Source organism: Lycorma delicatula, chromosome 4, assembly GCF_047948215.1.
Source record: "Lycorma delicatula isolate Av1 chromosome 4, ASM4794821v1, whole genome shotgun sequence".
Lineage (NCBI taxonomy): Eukaryota > Metazoa > Arthropoda > Insecta > Hemiptera > Fulgoridae > Lycorma > Lycorma delicatula.
The window spans coordinates 178,317,525-178,338,342 of NC_134458.1; the positions used below are offsets into that span (position 1 = coordinate 178,317,525).

General features: G+C 28.8%; 1 protein-coding gene across 2 annotated transcripts in view; it reads left to right on the forward strand.

Moving 5' to 3' along the window:
* Prp8 (pre-mRNA processing factor 8) overlaps window positions 1-20,818 on the forward strand; it is a 108,037-nt gene that overhangs the window by 23,991 nt on the left and 63,228 nt on the right. For both annotated transcript variants that reach the window (XM_075364769.1, XM_075364770.1), the window contains 6 exons: window positions 5,743-5,848; window positions 9,046-9,193; window positions 11,716-11,878; window positions 15,447-15,664; window positions 18,181-18,407; window positions 19,312-19,521. In XM_075364769.1, coding sequence (XP_075220884.1) covers window positions 5,743-5,848; window positions 9,046-9,193; window positions 11,716-11,878; window positions 15,447-15,664; window positions 18,181-18,407; window positions 19,312-19,521 — 1,072 coding nt within the window. The remainder of the gene's footprint in view (window positions 1-5,742; window positions 5,849-9,045; window positions 9,194-11,715; window positions 11,879-15,446; window positions 15,665-18,180; window positions 18,408-19,311; window positions 19,522-20,818) is intronic.

Genomic DNA, 20,818 nt, shown 5'->3' on the forward strand with positions numbered 1-20,818 from the left:
TATTATTTGTGATTTGGTTTTTTCTATAATTATGTTTCTACGTAAGACTACTTTTTTTAAATTATATTTGGCTTAACAGGAAGTATCATCTGTTAACTTACAACTACACTTAATATTTAGAAAGCAGTCCCACATATAAGCTTTTCAATGCCCCATTATCAGTAATCTATAACCTTGCTGGATACTGTGCTCTATTGCATGTATATTAAAGGTTTCAATTCCTTAACCCATATCAATGTTTCATGTAATAATGAAGAAACAGTTACAAGGGTGCTTCCTAACTATCATTTAATACTATAAGAATTTTGTTAATATCAAACAACTTCTTCCTGTGATACTTTTATTTCTTTGCTGCTTTTATAAATGGTATTTTGATGAAAGATAACTGTTCTCATTCTTTGTGTTTTGTAATTTTGCTGATTACCAAGAAGTTTTGTTTCCATATTGTGGTTTTTGTCATTGAATTATGTGTGTAAATGCTTGATGCTTTTATTACAGTAACAAGCCTTACATCCTTCCATCGTATTATATTATAAAATTGAACAGGACCTCATTACATTGCTGTTTTTTAAGCTTTTTATTAGATTATAGTTACATTTGCATTTATAGTTTTACAGGCAATGCTTATCACAGTTTTTTTTGCCTAAAAAAACTGCCTTATTTATGTGATTGTTTTATTTTTGAGTTTGGTGTATGTTAAAAGAGTTCTTACATTTATTGATAAAAATGTTGACAATATTTAAAGCCTTGTGCACAGCATTTAAATTTATTCATAAGTCCATAGAATGCCTTATGAAGATGGGTTGGGATTGTGATTCAGTTTTGTGAGAAACACAAACCATGGATTTTGATGTGGTTATTATGCTATGGATTATGCTTCATAGAAAGTATATGGATAGGGGATAGGGTTCAGTAGTAGTAGAAATGGGTTAAAACTGATGTGTGTGGTCAGTAAAGGGCAACGTGTGAAACATTACTATGTATATTAATTTTAACTTAAATTTTTTGTAGTCTATATTTACTCTGTATGTAATTCTAGCTAATTACAAAATATAAACTTATTCAGCCACTCCACAAGTACAGAAATAAAGAACACCTCTTAACTTACTTTTCTCTATCTGTCAAAGCGCTTTTAGGCCTAAGCCTATCTTCAGTAATGTTTTTTACATTTTTGATAAGTTAAAATTTTTAGAACAAATATTTGTTCAGTCAATAAAATTTTTTGTAAGTTTTAAAACATTAATACTTAAAATTTCCTTAACATTTATAGAATTTTAATACAGTACTGTACTCATTATTTATTTATTTAAAATTTCTTGTCAATGTATTACCAACTTGAATAATATTTATAAGGATGTCCCCATCAAATTCTGTGTCCAGATTCATTAGGCTGAATTTACGTTTATATATGTAAAATCTTTCTAAAATTTAGCATTTTTTAATACTACTTTCGTGTTCATTATTTACTTTAGATAAACCTTTTTTTTGTTTTTGTATGCTGTATAATATTCTGTAAATCTTTTGTAAATGATCTATTGGCTTTGCCAATATAAATATTGCATTTGTTACATTTAATTTTGTACATGCCTCTTATTATTTTAATATAATTTTTAAGTATTTTATGTGATTTGGTTTATATTCTTTTTTGTATTTATTTTTATCATGTACATAATTATTTTTTCTCTTATTTTATTTGTGTAATTGTATTTTAGGTATAAACTATTATTAATCTTGTGCTATTTTGTTGCTGTTGTAGTATAATTATTATGGTATTATTTATTCTGTTTTTTATAAAATTTTTGTATAATTTCATCATCAAAACCATTAGCTATTTGTTTTATTTCATATATTGTTTTAGATATTGAAATCAATATAAACATAAACAAAATAATAGAAACATCAGTTTATAGAACACCCACAACAGATAATATTATAATACATTTAAATTCTAATCACCCATGGTCAGAAAAATTAATACATGTAAAAAATATGATATTTAGAAGCTATTCATTCAAACAGAATAAAATAAATAGCAATATTTAATAGTTTTGATGATGAAATTATAGAATATTGGTCGTGTGAGTAATAAATGTTTTATAAACCATTTATACTTCTATTTATCCTGCCATATTTTCTAATTTTTCTTCTTCTGTACATTTCTTCCTGTTTAGTTTTAATGTACTTACAAATAAACAGCTATGCTAAATGGTTATTTAAATAAATTATAAAACAAGACTATGCTCAAAAACTGTTTTCAAAAATGTTTCTTAAAATAAAATTATTCCCTTTTGGTCATTTATTTTGAAGTGTAATTTAGTTTTACAGTTAATTAATATATTTAGTTATGTTTTTGTCAATGTTAAAATGTGAAAGGTAGGTAAGTAAGGCTTTTTACATTTTTATTAATTTTTATTGACATAAAGTAATATTGTGAATGATATTGGTTATTAGTTATTTATTTACTATTAACTGCTTTGATTTACTAACATATATATATATAAATTCTGATAAATAAACCACTTAGTGCAGAATATTGAGATAAGACATATATTAATTTTTTATGAAAGTACTTTTGCAGGAAACCGCATCCTCGGTCATGATTGAAATAATGCTGTTATTACATAATAAAAATCCAAAAAGAAAAATTATGAAAATAGCATTTTAATTTAAACTAGTGCTGCTATCTGTTGCAGTTTTTATAAGACCATCTCCCTCAAACACTGATGGTTTATTAAATTGAAATTTTGTTTGTATTTTTATGTGTAATATTTTCTTAATAATTTAATTTTATGACATATTTATTAATTTCTAATATTTCTAAATTTGTGTTAATATCAGAAACAGAATATTTATTTTTTATTAGATGGTCTGCCATATTAGATAACCTAATTTATTAATTTTGTAATTTCTGTAATGTTAAATGACATTACAGATTACTTACCCTCTATAAAGGTTACTTTTTTTCAAGGTCTGAAATAAAAACCCGCGCAAAAATCGGATGAACCTTTGCGCATATGTGTTGTGCAGCGTCTCTAGTATGGCCTTCAATCACGCCGAGTCACTTCGTTTAGTTCTGAAAACGCAGCTAGCACGTAAACATGTCTACAACAATAGCATCTCCCGCCAAGTGTGAAGTGCGTATGGTAATTCGATTTCTTCAGGCTAAGGGGTATAATGCAGCTGAAATTCATAGATGAATAAGTAATGTGTGCAGTGAAACTTCAATGAGTGACAGCAAAGTGCGACAATGGTGCAGGAACTTTAAAGCTGGACGTGCAGATGTTCATGATGCTGGCGGTCAGGGAAGGAAGCGAGTGTCAACCGATGATCTCGTTGAGCAAGTGGATGAGGCAATTGGAGAAAATCATAGATTCACAATTTCTGTATTGAGTGATTCGTTTCCTGAAATTTCAAGGTCAGCTCTCTACACCATTGTGAGTGAGAGACTTTAGTACCGCAAACTGTGTGCGAGATGGGTTCCCAAGATGCTGTCTGACCATCACAAAACAATGAGAATGGAAGCCTCCCTAACGTTTCTCCAGCGCTACCACAATGAAGGAGAAGATTTTTTGAACAAAATTGTAACAGGGGACAAGACATGGGTCTATTTCAAAACTGAAGAAATAAAAGAACAGTCCAAACAGTGAATGCATTCTCATTCTTCCAGCAAACCAAAGAAGTTCAAATGAACCTTCTCCAACAGAAAGTGTATGGCTACTGTGTTCTGGGACCAGAATGTAGTTCTCTTGGTGGAATTCGTAGAACATGGCACGACAATCACTGCCGCCTCATACTGCATGACTCTTTAATGTCTATGAAGTACAATTCAGAATAAGCAGAGAGAAATGTTGTCATCAGGCATTGTCTTTCTCCATGACAATGCTTGGCCGCATACTGCAGCTGTAACAAAGAAGCTCCTGCAGCGTTTTCGTTGGGAAGTGTTTGATCACCCGCCATACAGCCCGGACTTGGCTCCATCTGATTTTTACCTCTTTGCTCACATGAAACGCTGGCTAGGAGGACAACATTTTGGCATAGACATCGAGCTGCAGACCAGCGTAGAAACATGGCTGAAAACACAGGCGGCTCCGTTCTATGATGAGGGTATTGGAAAGTTGCTACCACGCTACAACAAATGTCTAAATCGGAGTGGTGACTATGTAGAGAAATAGCGTAACTATGTAAGTACTTATTACAAATAACAAATTTTTTATTTTTACTGTGGTTTTAATTTTGTGACCGATCGGACCTTGAAAAAAAATAACCCTCGTATTTGATTTTTCTGTATAAAAAGCATCACAATCATTACATTTAATTTTATCAATTCCACACTGATTGTTTATTTTACTATTATTAGTTTTATTTTTTAAATATTTTATTACGTGGTTATAATTTTTAGTAATAATTTGAATAATATTAATAGATAGTTGTTCTTTAATCAGTATTAATTCTTTAATATTAATAAAAATAGTATCATATCCATTTTCAATCACTGTGTTTTATAAAATGTAAAGTGATTGAAAATAGATGTGATACTGCTTTAATGAATAATATTTATAAAAAACAACTATCAAAACACAATAACAAAATAGCTACCCTACCTTACAACCAATACATAATAAGACACAAAAGAGTGAAAACACATTCATAAGTATTTATACACTAATAAATATCATTGAATACATTGCTAAAACTTACAATAAAGAAATATTTAAACAAGAATACAGATCTAATGACCACATAATAAAGTATTTAAAAAGTAATAATAAAGTAAACAATCTGTTTAGAATTTATAAAATTAAATGTAATTATTGTGATTGTATTTATATAAGAAAAATTATTATTGATGGAGGCAGTCTTATAAAATCTGCAACAGGTAGGTAGCACTTATTTAAATTGATACACAATTCTCATTATTTTACTACTTTTAAGATCTTTATTCTGCAATAATGGAATTATTTCAATTGTGACTTCGAGGCTGTGGTATCCTGCTAAAGTATTTTCAAGAAAAATTAAAATAAGATAGATAGGTCTTATCTCAATATTCTGTAGTTATTTTATTTAATAGATTTTAAATATAATTTAACAGTGCAGAGGAATAATACGAGTCTTAAAGAGAATAATTTCAGTGAAATATATATGTGTATATAATAATAATATATATTTAAATTTGTTAATAAAATTTTTTTTTTTTAAACAAAAATTCAAAAAATTTTTTAGCTTGTCTTGGCAACAAACATTAAAATTAATAAACATAATTTAATTATGTTAATCATATAAGAGATATTGAACATACATTTTCAACAAAAATAACATGCAGATAGTAGAAACAAATAATGATAAATATAATCTTTTACTCTCGAGAAAATACAAATAATAAATAAACATCAACAAAAATATAATTAATGAAATGTAAATTTAAACATAATTAGATTAGAGGAAAGAACATTTCATTTAAATTATTAACATTTAAATTAAAAAAATTATTCAAATTGCGACACTAATAAAGTTATATTATTTGCTTCAGATTGTAAACATACCTCTCTATATCTTATTTTTCAAATATATTTTTAGTGTAATGTTTATCTTTTAATATATTCTGATAAAGCAGAGATCTTATTCTGAAAGCACTTAAGAAAAAGAAGAGAGAAAAAAATGATTAAACAATAAGTAAATGATAATTAATTTTTATAAATAATATATGAGGTTAGATATATTTTTGTTCATCATAACTTTTTCCAGGTATCATGCACCAAATGTTGTTTACATCAAAACAGAAGATCCTGATTTACCTGCTTTCTATTTTGATCCACTTATAAATCCTATATCACACAGGCATTCGTTAAAGGTAATAATTTTTTCTTTTTTTTTTTTTGTTTATTATGTAGCAGTAATTCTCAACCTTTTTAGTACCACAATTACCAACCCACCGGGTTGGTCTAGTGGTTAACGCGTCTTCCCAAATCAGCTGATTTGGAAGTCGAGATTACAGCCTTCAAGTCCTAGTAAAGCCAGTTATTTTTACACGGATTTGAATACTAGATCGTGGATACCGGTGTTATTTGGTGGTTGGGTTTCAATTAACCACACATCTCAGGAATGGTCGAACTGAGAATTTACAAGACTACACTTCATTTACACTCATACATATCATCCTCTCTGAAGAATTATCTAAATGGTAGTTACCGGAGGCTAAACAGGAAAAAAAAAGAAAAGTACCACAATTACCAAAAAGATATAATGAATATTTCACGACACCCCCCCCCCCACCATACAACACCGATCCAATGATGAAACCTAGTTAAAATTATTTAGCTGCGTGAATAGCAACAGCTATACAAACATGAGGAATTTATAGGTTTCAACTTGATGTGTACATGCTCCTTGTAGTTTGGTCTGCATCAGTGTGTGTGCGTCATGTTTGAACATGCTTATGATTCCTTTGCACGTCATGCTTTCAACAGTATAAATGAGGCATAAGGGATTGCAGAACGTCAGTTTAGATTCGAATGTGAAGCATGCACCTGGTGGCTTTATTTAAGTTTTTAAAAGTGTAGTTTCATTGAAAATAATATTCAAGGTTTTGGTTTTTAGTGCGCAGTAAAAAACTGTTTAACTGTTTTTTTTCAGTTAGATTCTTATGCAAAATGAATAAATTTGTGAAAAAAATGATGTGAGCCATTTGCATCCAGTGAATGTATTGGTAAAAAGGCAAAGATTATACAAAGACTCTTTTTAAATTATGGTTTTACCTGATTGGATGGATAGCTGCAGTGCATTGTTTGCTTTTAAGTCCTCTCCTGTGAAAGCATGAAGCCATCAGAATTCAACAAACCCTTTGAATTTTTTGAAAGAATAAACATACTTTGAGAAATCAACAACCTTCTATTGTAAAGCAATCCATACTGATAAAAGTACACGTAAAGCATCGTATCTTGTAGCATAGCAATAAAAGTAGGTAAGATGTCCAAACTCCATACAATCGCAGAAAACGTAATATTGCCTGATGTAGTAGATATGACCAGTGTTTTAATAGGTGTGGAAGAAGCAAAAAAATTGAAAAAAATCTGCTTCCTAATAACACAGTCTCAAGGCGAATTGACAACATGGTTGCTGATGTTTGTGATCAGATAATTCAGCAAGTGAGTTCAAGTGAATTTTTTAGTATTCAGTTTGATGAATCAACAGATGTGACAAACATTTTTCAGCTATTATGTTTTTTGAGTTATGAATGTGATATGGACAGATTTTATCAAAGAAAATATGTTGTTTAGCAAATAACAACATAATACATAATAATACAACATAATACACCTGGTTGTGCAGCAAGATAATGTCTTATTGATGTTTTTTATGAAACTACTAAAAACTATAACATAGACTGGATGAAATGTATTGCAGTATGTAGTGATGGTGCAAAGGTAATAACAGGAAAGAACAATAGATTTCTGTAAAAATTATAAGTTCGTCTTATACCAAGCTCGAATTGATGCAGTGCTTTCTTCACAGATTTGCTCTTGCCACAAAATATATGCCTGAATATCTCAAACAAATTCTTTGTAACACTCTAAAAATTATTAATTTTATTAAAAGTCGACTATTACAGAATAGGCTGTTTGCTTAAACTATGTGATAAAATGGGCAAAATGAAAAACTTTTTTCTTTTCCATACAGAAGTCAGATGGTTATCGTGGGGGAAAGATTTAACTCAATTATTGGAATTGTGAGATGAATTTATAATATTTTTCCAGGATAAACAAATACCTTACTGTTTTTACAGTATAGTGAATGTATGTTGCTGTTGGCTTAATTAGCTGATGTATTTAAACAACTTGAATGTGAATCTACATGGACATGATAAAAACATTTTGTTAATGAGAGACAAAGTTCATGATTTTGTTAAGATGTTTGATATCTGGATTATTCAAACAAAAATTTTGATATGTTTCTACTCACGTCTGATTATATTGAGAAAAATTTGGATGAAAAAGACTACTATTCACCACAGTTTGGATAGCATGAAGATGTATTTACATCAGCTAAAAATTCAGTTGGTGGAGTATTTCCTGGAAGATAACTGGTTTCTTGAAGAGATGGATACTGAATCCATTTAGTGAAAACATAGCAGTCACCAGTTGAGATTCACAAGTAGCCCACTGAAATGTCTGCTGATAGAATGTTACAATTACATCTGAAGATTTAGGTATGTTTTTGCTTGCTTATTGTAATGAATATGGAAATGTAAGTCACAGAAGCATTGAAAATAGTAATCCCTTTTGCCATGTCTTACCTCTGTGAAAAGGAATATTCATTTGTGGTTGTGCTAAAAACTTAAAATATTTGAATTATCTTTTATCACTTGAAAACAATTTGATTTGTGTGTTTCTAATATAGATCCACCTATGGAGAAACTTTAAAATAAACAGATGCAACTATTTCATCAATTTATTTTCTTTACATGTAATAGTAATAGGAAATATTAAATATTAAATTCTATTTTAAAATTTATACTATTAAGTTATAATCGTGTAACATTTATGCTACTGGGTAGAGATTGTGCTTATTTTTTCCCATGGAAAGGTTTCCATGGGAAACAAAATTTCTCAGTTTTACATAAAATGCCTCTATCTTTTTTAATATTTGATGTATGTAAATTATCTGAGGTATAAGCAATACTAGTCAAAGTTACTTTCTTTAAGAGTAATGATGTTTATTTTAAAGCTAGTCTTTTTGAAGAGAATGAAGTTATTTCAACCATTTTAGGGCTGAATTTCACTTGAATTGTGGTATGCTTGGTATACTATTGAATAACAGTATATTTGAATCCGTGAAGACGGCAATTTGTTTAAGTTGTTATAGGGTGTTTTCAGAAAAGTTGTGATAAGACAAAAGAAGTTATTTGAAACCAATCATTACCAAAGTAAGAAATTTTTTGCTAGAAGGAGTAGAAGTAATGGTCAAAATCTTAATTAAAATATTTTTAATTATGCGTAATTTTATGCATGCGCAGAAATACAGAATTTATGATACCTTTTCTTTGCATAGGTGACAGAACCTCTTCCTGATGATGATGAGGAGTTCGAATTGCCAGATGACGTACAACCATTTCTTCAAGAAATTCCTTTATATACAGATAATACTGCTAATGGCATTGCATTACTGTGGGCACCTAGACCATTTAATCTTCGTTCAGGTATTTTCTGTAGATATGAGAATAATATGGATAATTACCAGATTTATCTTTTCATGAAATAATTTCCAATCAATTTTGCTTTGTTTTAGAATTTTTAATAAATTGACTATTTTACTTGATATAGATGTCATTTCTCACAGTTATCTTGAAAATTTTGTAAATGTTAAAGGAAATATGTTAAATTTAACTGTTACATTCACTTAAATGTTAAATTATCATCAACTGATGTTTATAGAATTCTGTATACATTTTCATTTAATCTTTTTTTTTCCATAAAAGTACTTTGTTATTAGTGTTGTATGTGAAATGTATGTAATTTGATAGTATTAAGCATTTTATTACTTAAAATGAGATTTCATTGCCTAAGATGGCAGTAATTAACTTGTGACATTTGTTAAAGGCATGAAGGCAATTCAATTAAATAGTGTTTAGTGATTTTTTGAGTTTATTTTTGTTAGTAAGCATACTGAGTAGCAATTAAAATTTACATATACAAAGGAAGTGATAATGAAGAAAGGGGGATTGGAGTCCAATGAATGCTGGGATAGTTAGATCAGTGATTGAATACATTTAGATATTTTGGTGTATATTTCTTAATTTTTTGTTGGGTGGTAGGTTAGTATGAACTCACAAATTAAACTTGCAATCAGGCTGTGTTGCATAACAGTGCTGATTACTATCCATCTTTGGTGAAATTTTTGTAGTAGTTCAGCAAGTGCATTCTACAATTTTCATATAATTTTAATTTATTTTTTGTTTATATATGAATTCATATAAGTGACATTACAATTGTAGAGCATTTCAGGTATCTAAAAGTTAGATTATTCAGCTTTAGATAATTGGTTTAATTATATTCAGAAATTAATAAATTTTCACATTTGATTCAAATTATATCATGTGAAAGAGCTTGTTCTTAAAGTATGAAAGGTGTAGTTTAGTTGTCTACCAGTAGATAATACCCATAGAGTGAATAACTTCTTAGACTTAGAATTAGTTTGAGGAAAGAACTTTGTTCAATTCTGCTAGTTAGAAATCAGAAAGGTGATTGTAATTATACAGTAGTGTGCAAATAATCTGAGCACAGATGTTATTTAATGAAAATTAGCTTTATTTAGAAAAAAAATCATACATGTACAATATTTGAATATCTAGTTATTATTAATATCTCCTCCTTTGTTCTCACTTTATGTACATGATTTGGTATCAATTCAACAATTGTACTACACATTTTTTTGGCCTCTTCATCATGAAACCTTGCTGGTATTGTTTTAATGAAATCAATTTTTGTGGTAAAATTCATTTTTGAGAGTAGTTTTTTGACTATTGCCTAAAAATGTTCAATTGGGTTTAAGTCTGGGAAGTTACCTGGCCATGAGAGCACTTTAATGTTTCATCCTTCAAAACATTTTTCCATGTTTTTGGCAGTATGGCATGATGCCAAATCTTGTTGGAACATTCCGTTGCTTTTTGAAATTGTCACAACCCTTTCTTCCAGAATCTTGATCTATCCAACACTTTTCAACATATAATCTACTGAAAGTAATGAACAAGGAGGGCCTTTAAATAAATGTAAAACAGTATATTTTTTCTGGGGATGTTTAACTGGTTGTTGGGTATGAGTGGTGATGTATTTTCATCTGATGCTTTTTAACGTATGGAACCCTTTGCCATGAACATAAAAATGTGACTTGTCAGAAAACAACATTTTTCTAGTCTGCTTTGCTCCAGTTAGCATGTGCTGTGGCCCACAATTGCCTTTTTTTCTTGCATATTGCTAGTGTTAAAGGTGATTTTTAGTTGGCTGACGAACTTTCTGTCCGGCTGCAAGAATTTTGTATTTAACTTGTTAGTGTAAGTGAGGTTGTTGTTTTTTTGGTTATTTAGCAATTTTGATGTTATAAATAGTATTTTGTGAAACTTTATTTCATTTTTTATTGTGAAGTCATATTTTTTTGTTCTGAGTGTCTTGAATATATAATAATGGATGTAACTCCAAGAAGGCATTAGAAAATTGTTTCTCTTTCTGAGCATACAAGTATGACAACAACAACAACAGCAAAAAATAGCTTCTGACTGTGGTATTGGACTAGGAACAGTGAATGCTATTTTAAAACAATTTAAAGAAACTGGTTCCTTTTCATCTCAAAGGAAAGGCAAATGTGATTGTATAAGAAAAACTACTCAAACACAGAATCTGTTATTAGTTAGGAAAAGTAACTTGATACAAAATTTCTGCTATGGATTTAAACATAGAATTAGCAGCCAATGGAACAGATTTACATGTGACAACTCTTAGATGCTGACTTCTTGCAGCTTGACAGAAAGCTTGTCTGCCAGCTAACAGTTGTCACATGTAAATCTGTTCCATTGGCTGCTAATTCTGAATCGGTACCTGAAGTTCTGGGAGTACGTCCTGGAACACTGTATAAATTTATTGTTATCTAGTAGTTAGTATAGTATAATGAGCCTAAAAATGATAGATTTATGTTTTATTTCATATTTCTTATTTCTTATACCTACAGGTCGATGTCGTAGAGCAATTGATATCCCATTGGTGAAGACTTGGTACAGAGAACACGTTCCTCCTGGTCAACCAGTTAAGGTCAGAGTCAGTTATCAAAAACTTCTGAAGTATTTTGTTTTGAATGCTTTAAAACACCGACCTCCGAAACCACAAAAGAAAAGGTGAGTTCTTAACATGATTATGTGTAAGGCAAGATGTAGAGAAGTAATTTTTTCCTTTTCCTTTCTGAGTTTATGTTAGTTATTTTGTATTCCTAGGAAGGTTTAATTACAGGGTTGTATTTAATATTGTTTTAACAATTAAAAGTTTTAAAAAAGTAATAGGCTGTTGTCTATAATTAAAAAAGATATGTACAAGGTTTTTTAAAAAAAAAGACCAAACTTTTTAAATTGTACTGCCATTGTTCGGATGGCATGTTCCAGCCACTGTGCGCACCTAGTGGCATATCTTGGTAACATATTGCCTTTTATTGGGTTCTGATCTATGCGTTAGTTTTTGAGTAACTACTAAGTGAGTGAGGTCGTGCATTAGCTGCTCATCAGATTAGTGAAAAAGCAAAAGTTAAGGAATTGGGGGAAAAACACATCTGTGTGAAATGTTGCTTAAAACATTAAGATGTTCTTGAGGAAGTTGCTTCTGGTTTTGGATTTGTAAGCAATTCCTGACCGATTTCAACTTGATTCAGCTTCTGGTCATCTGTCAACAAATGTGGCATGAATTTTGTACTGATGCAATGCATTGTAAGTTTTTCAGTTAGGATTTAATGGCAAGATCTTACATTTATGCCAACTGCTTTAGCAACCTCATGGATAGTTAAACGCAATTTTGATGAATTACAGAGTGCTCTCTCTGAACATGTTGGTTGTCTGTTGATGTGGAAGGTCATCTGGACCTTGCATCTTCAGCAACTGAACTTCTGCCCTCTTTAATAGTCTTAAACCAATTATAGCACTGTGTTTGGTTCATGTAATCATGCTTGTATGCTTGGTTAAGCATTTGGAATATTTCTGTGAAAGTTTTCCTTAGTTCCACACAGATGGGTTGTTTCTCCAACTCCTTCATTTTTGCTTTCTCACTAATCTGTACCACAGATTAGCTTATGTACTACCTTATTCGGTAGGTAGTTACTCAGATCAGAAATGCGTAGATCAGAAACCCAGTAAAAGGTAATATGTTACAAAGATATGCCGCTAGGTATGCATGTTGGCCCGAGTACACCATATGCAGACACATAATTTAAAATGTTCAAGTCTTTTTTTGAATAACTGTCATATACTTACGAAGCAAATGTATTATATTAAATTATAATTATTAATGTAAATTAAATTTATACTATTATTTTTGTCTTTAAAGATAGCTTATAATCTTTGTTTTTTTTCCAGTGTTTCCTGTAGCTTTTTTTTTAAGATATTTATCAAAATTAAATCTGATGGGGAAAAATATGTACTATAATATTATATGACAAATTCAAAATAAAGATAAAAAAAATATTACAATATGGGGTATTAACTCTAGAAGTTGCATAATAGGTTTTATTAGGTTGAGAAACATTTAAATTATTAAAGATAAATAATGTTGATAATGTGTTTGTTTCATGTTTGCCTGTGATTATTTTTTATTGTACTTTAAATAGATTATACTATTTTTATCTAGATAAGTTTTACCTATTCTTAAGTTTATTTAGAGGTAGTTCATGTTTTTGGTTGAAATTAGTATGTTTGTGTGTTACATATACATGTATCACAATTAAAGTTGTAAAATAAAACTTCCTTTTCAATAGCCTTCTAATCTTTTCTCACTTCTGCTCTCTATCTCTTATCTATCTTACCTTGGCTTTTCCCGTCTTCTCTGATCTCTTTGTTTACCTGTACATAACTTTTTTGCTACTTAGTACCTCACCATTCTAAGAGAATTAGCAGTAGCATGAAATCATATTTTTAAATGCATATTATAAGTGCATATATTATAAGTGCATATTATAAGTGCATCATATTATAAGTGCATATTACATGTAAATTAAAATTCACAGTATGTCTTTTCTATGATGTTCATTATAAAAAAATTCAAATTTAAACGTTTCATCTACTGTTTCTTTAATGTTATCAAATTTTGCGCTTATTATTATTATTTTTTATGACCGCATTATCTAGTCCATTATCCAAGTCTGATGGGACCTTGTGGTCCTCTCAGTACTTTTTCATATGTTCCGATCTTCGTGCCCTTTCTAGTATTGCAAATATTCGTGTTAGTTTTTTCTTGTGAGTGTGAAATAAGTGATTTTTTTCTTAATTTTGTTGTTTAATTTTATTTTATGTGTGGTGTCTTCTGGTGTAAGGCCAATTTCCTTCAGATCCTCACTTATTTCTCTGATCCATCTGCATCCTGTTTTGGTGTTTTTTGAGTTGAGATTGTACTTTACCAGCTGTTTCAGAAGTCTTGGAATCCTGCATCCTAATGATATGGCCAAAGAATCCTAGTCTCCTCTTACACATAGTATCGGTGGTGGGTTTTAATTCTATGTACACGGCTTTATTGGGCACAATCCACCACTGCCTGTCTTTCTGGAACTATTTATTGATGCAGGTTCTTCCGGTTCTTTTGATTTTTTGTAGCCTGTCTTTGTTCATTCAGCTGGAAGAGTTTTCTGCTGCGTAAGTGGCTTCTGGGTTTATAACTGTGTTGTAGCATCGTATTTTTGCGTTTATTGATAGGCATTTTTTATTGTAACTGGACCAGGTTAATTTTTGAGCATTAGCTAGTATGTTTCTTCTTATTTGGATCGAGGTTTTTTCATTTAGGTTGTTATCATTTCTCTGAGGTATCTAAATTGGGTTACTATTTTGTTTTTATTACCGTTTATGTTTAGTTCATTTAATTGTGTTGGATTTTGGGGCATAATTTCTGTCTTTTCGAATGATATTTGAGGCCAATTTTATTGGTAATGTTTTTTGAAATTCTAATATCTGTGATTTAGATTGATCGATGTCATTTGCTAGCATTGGCAAGTCATTCGTGAAACCAAGAGAGTTTGTTTTGATTTTTCAGCTAATTTTAACTTTTGGGGAGGCATTTTTTGAGCCATTGTTTCATTACCATTTCTAGAGCATAGTTGAATATTATCAGTGAGAGCCCATCACCTTGGCGCAGTCCTGTTTTGATCTCAAATTGTTCCGAGAGCTTGCCTCTGAATATTACCTTCAACTTAATGTTTGTGAGGTCAGTTTTATCATGTTTATTAATTTGGTATGTAGTATGAGTTGTCTTAGAATTTTTAGTAGGGATTCTCTATGGATGCAGTCATAAGCTTCCTTCAAGTCTACAAATTTTATCACCATGTCTGTTTCTTTTCCTCTTGTAATCCATTATTAGCTTGAGACTCATAATCTGGTCTGGACAGTTCCTTCAGGGTCTGAAACCCTCCCTGGTATTCTCCTAGTTCTTTCTTGAGTTGTGAACTGATCTTATTGAGAATCATTTTTGAAAGAATTTTATATGATGTGACTAAGAATGGGATTCCCCTGTTAGGGTATATTTTATACTTTTTATTTGTGTAGATTATGCATTTATTATATAGAGAATTATTTCATGAAACAGGGGGGGGTTGTGTTTATAAAAATAGTATTTACCTTTTTAAATTGATTATTTTTGATTAGTTAATAAGTCGTTATTTTTTAATATTAATCTTTTTACTTAAATGAAAACTTTTAACAATATTTTAACATTTTACAGGTATTTATTCCGTTCATTTAAGGCGACAAAATTCTTCCAAAGTACAACATTAGACTGGGTAGAGGCAGGATTACAAGTTTGTCGTCAAGGTTACAATATGTTGAATTTACTTATTCATCGTAAAAATTTGAATTATCTTCATCTTGATTACAATTTTAATTTAAAACCTGTAAAAACATTGACTACAAAGGAAAGAAAGAAGTCACGTTTTGGAAATGGTAATTTAAAGTGTAGTAATAATTTTAATTCTTTGTTTTTAAATTTGTTAAGAATTGCTAAATTTAGTAATAAAAATAAATTAAATAAAAATTATATCTGGAAAGTGTTACTATGTTGCTTCATATTTAATTTGATGCATAAGTATCTGGTGGAATAATACGTTCAGATCTTGTGACATTTCATCATATGTTTTCTGTTTTGTTATTAAATTAAGTATTGATTTTATGTATAATGTGTAGGATCTGCAACAAATAATCCACTATGTGTTAAGTTTATTCGTGGGGATGGTTTCACCAAAATATATTTTTTTCATGGGATTTGTTATGTTAGTTGTGATGTTTGTTTTGAGGTTGTTTTGGATTGTATATTTTTAAAAATGTTTCTGCTAATTGAGGAACTTAATGAACACTAACTAAACAATGTGTTAAAACAGATAATATTTTCAGAGATGAAAACAGTGTGTATTATCTTTATTTCAATTTAAAAAAATACTCTTTTTGTCAGGAAGTAAATATTTTTAATTAATTAAAAAGAGAGGTTACTTTCTTTATTAAAAAAATCTTGAAAAATTACAAAAATATTAAAACAGCACTTTTTAACTGAAAAGTTATTAATTTTCCTAGTTCATGCAACTTTATTGTTAAAAATCTTGCTAAAAAAAAGGTTTTTATTGATCATGTAAAAATTATTACATATATATATATATATTTTTTTTTTTTTTAATATATTAAATTTTATTAAATAAACCACCTAGTACAGAATATTGCGATGAGACGTAACTTAATTTTTTGAGAAAGTACTTTTGTAGGAAATTGTATCCTCAGTTATGATTGAAATAATCGATAATTTTTTTTTGTAAATGAGTACATAGAATCACTCGTCCACATAAAATTTTGATATGGAAGCAGTATTTTGATGATATTTTCATTATATATAATCCAGTAATAAATAATGAACATATAATATTAATCAAATTAAATTTTTATAATGAAAATTTAAACTTCACATTTGAAATAGATAATGATATAATATAATGAAATGGATAAGATTGTTAAATTATTTAGATATCAATATTGAAATAAACAAGGACAACCAAATTGAAACATAAGTAGTAAGCAGAAAACCTACAATATATAATATAATATATATGTTGTAATATAACAATTCATAAAAAATCAAACCACCCTCAGTCTCTTAAAATTTAACACTAAAATATGATTAATAGAGCAATCAAATACACACATAATAACAAAGAAAAATTAAATAATTAAATAAATATTATAAAACCTATAGCGGTTAAGATTAGGTATGATACTACTACTAATTGGTAGTATTTATAAAAAACAACTATCAAAACACAATAACAAAATAACTTCTTTACTACTAATACATAATAAGACATAAAAGATTGAATAAATATACATAAAATATTTATACACTAACATTATCACTAAAAACATTACTAAAATTTACAATAAAGAAATACTTAAACCAGCATACAAATCTAATAACTAATTAATAAAATATTTAAAAAATATAATAAAATAATCATAGAATTTATAAAATTAAATGTAATCATTTCGATGCTATTTATACAGGAAATACAAATAGATCTTTTAAAATTAGATTTCTTGAACATTATAGAAATTACAGTAGTAATAAATTCGGTTTATCTAATATGGCAGACCATCTAATAAACAATAAACATTTTATTTCTGATAATAATACAAATTTAGAAATATTAGAAATTAACGAAGATTACAAAACTAAATTATTAGAAAAGTATTACTTGTATAAATACAAACAAAATTTCAATTTGATAAACCATCAGACAGTGTCTAAGACTGACTTTTTATAAAAACTGCAACAGGTAGTAGCACTTGTTTAAATTGATATGAAATTATCATTAGTTTAGTAATTGTTGTTTTTTTAATTATACAATGATGGAAAGCACTTGTTTAAATTGATATGAAATTATCATTAGTTTAGTAATTGTTGTTTTTTTAATTATACAATGATGGAATAATTTCAATCATGACTGAGGAAGTGGGATCCTGCAAAAATACTTTCATGAAAAATTAAGGTAAGATATGTCTTATCTCAATATTCTGCACCAGGTAGTTTATTTAATAGAATTTAAATAAACTACCTCTTAAAAAGATTAATTTCTGTAAAATAGTAAATTTTCTTAATATAAACCACTTAGTACAGAATATGTTAAAATACTGGCATGCAGATGCCAGTCTAAGTTGGAATTTTAGTTTACAATTTATGCTATCTTTTCACTTTCAAATTGTACTGTCAAAAGCAATGTTAGTAGAGATAAATATATGTTTGCAGTGATTGGGTAATTTTTATTACCATTGCCATTCTTTGTCAATTGATGATGTTGAAAACAGTTTATATATGTATAAAGTTGATTTTTTTTTTTAATTGTTTAGTGCAACTTATTCTTTGTTATTTTATTATATAAATTATGTACTTGATAATTAATATTTTTTTAAAAATGTTTCAGCATTCCATTTATGCAGAGAAATTTTGCGACTGACAAAATTGATAATCGATTCTCATGTTCAGTACAGATTGAACAATGTTGATGCTTTCCAGTTAGCTGATGGTTTACAGTATGTATTTGCACATGTTGGGCAATTGACAGGAATGTATCGTTATAAGTACAAATTAATGAGGCAAATCAGGATGTGTAAAGACTTAAAACATCTTATTTACTACAGATTTAATACGGTTAGTATTAAATTTAGTGTTAAACAGTGGAATTTAGAAAAAATATTTCTTTACAAAATCAAATTTTTAAAAAAATTTTTATATTGTTATAAGTGACATTATATTATCAATTGTAATTGAAGGCTGTAGACTCTGGCAGTTTTCCAAAATTATAAGTAGGAAATTGGTGAGAAGTGTATAATGTAGCCCATGAGCATCTTGTGCTCTTTTGTGGGTGTAACATATTTAAAGCAGTTAAGGAAACAGTCAGAGCTGTTTTCTGAGAGGAATGATATCATTATTGCATTATGGATTTATTTTTTCAAGAAACAAAGTCTGTTAAACCTTTCACTCCAATAGGTGTTCAGTTATTAAATACAGTTATTCTAATTCTATTAGAATTTCAATTATATTATATCAACAAAAATAGCAAACATTTCAAAATGAAAACTTCATTTTTTTGTTGGTGTAATTTGTTTGAATTTAATCTTAATCTTTTTATATTTTTAAAATAAATAAAATCTTGCTGGATAATTTTTGAAATTCTGTATATAAAATATTGAGGAAACTATATTTAAAATTATCTTACTACTCAATGTTAATAATGTCATATTGTATATAATCTATACATTAATTTGTTGATTTTGATGACATATGTATACATATGAAAAATGAAGTACATGTGTAACTACAACATTTTATGATATGGTTTTCAACATCCATGCTAATTCTTCAAATATATATTCCTGTGGATTTGTGATACAAAAATAGTTCTGTATTATAAACTATTTGTAATACAGTTTCAATTTGATATAATTAATTCATATGTGTATTGTCATTTTCATTAAAAGAATATTTTATTTGCTGTAAAATTGAAGTAATTAAAATTGTTATTATTGTAATTGTATATTAATTTAAATTACAGGGGCCAGTTGGTAAAGGACCTGGATGTGGTATTTGGGCGCCTGGATGGAGAGTTTGGTTATTCTTTATGAGAGGTATCACTCCTTTGTTAGAACGCTGGTTGGGTAACCTGCTTTCACGTCAGTTTGAAGGTAGACATTCAAAGGGAGTTGCAAAAACTGTTACAAAACAGCGAGTTGAAAGCCACTTTGATTTAGAACTTCGTGCCTCTGTAAGTATTTACTTTTTTAAGTCTTATTAGTAAGTACAAATGGTATATGTAAATAAAAGTGTTTATAAAAGTCATTCATTTTGGTGTTGTATGTACTCATAAAAGATAATAACTGTTCATAAAATCAGTGTTAGTGTTATCAACATGTAGTTTTAAAAGTAAATTTTAATTAGTTTAATTTTAAAAAGTTTAATTTTCTCTGATGTTTTCATATAAGTGGTTCATGTTAGACTTGGATATATTTTGGTTATTTTACTGTGTACTGTGTTTTAACTCATTTAAAAGTGCATGAAATGTTACAATTAACCTTTTAATCCCTACGAATGAACCAGTAATTGGTGCCATATGTCTGTATGGCGATGTACATACTGGTACATTGCAAATGTACCTTCTTCCTTACTAAGCCCCTTCTTCTTTAGTAAGACCGTACATGAATGTTCGTTTTGTTAATATTAGTAACACACTCTGTTATGAATTTAAGGTACTTTTTATTTACCAACGATAATACATTCAGAAGGCTGTGTTTTTTGTTACTTTCTTGAATTGTATTCAATGTGCTATCTGAGAGAAGCGTTTAGGTTATGTTATCTATATATATAAAAATCAATGTTTGTTTGTCTGTCTGTTTCAACTTAACTTGAGAACTACCAGACAGATTTGTCTAAAATTTTGCACACCTACACTTTGAAGCCCTGTGGTGAACATGGCTAATTTTTTTGGACCTCCGACATAACGGTTGCGAGTTATCGGCATTAAAGTTACTTTTTTCCATTTTTACAACATTGGATTCATCTGTTCGCATGCTTTAAAAGTTAAATTTCATGTGATTTTAGTTTGTTTTTTCAATTCGATGCGGATTCGAGTTCCAGTTTTGACGACACTTTAACGATTGTGATAATAGCAAAGTACTTTTTTTTGTAGATTCTTTATATTGCTGGTAGGAGATTTAAATCAGAGGTGGCAGAGAAATTAGGTTTTTATAATGGCCGAGTCGTATGAAATTATTTTTAACGTAGGCTATCTATATTTTTCATGCGATTTGGCGTTATCAAGTTAGACAAATTTAATTTTTCGCTAACATTCTTTTTCAACATTGAATTGATCAATTTTGAAAAGGGCTGAAGTTTTAATGTTAAGTTATTCCTAAGTTTCAATTGATTTAGTGCACCTGCTTATGTAATTTTTACGATTCATCCATTTACAATTTTTTACAGCTGTTTAAAAACATAAATAAATAGCTTCTTTTGTTTGTCATGTATGTGTTACTAATTTAAAGTGTGTAAAGTATTTAACTGCA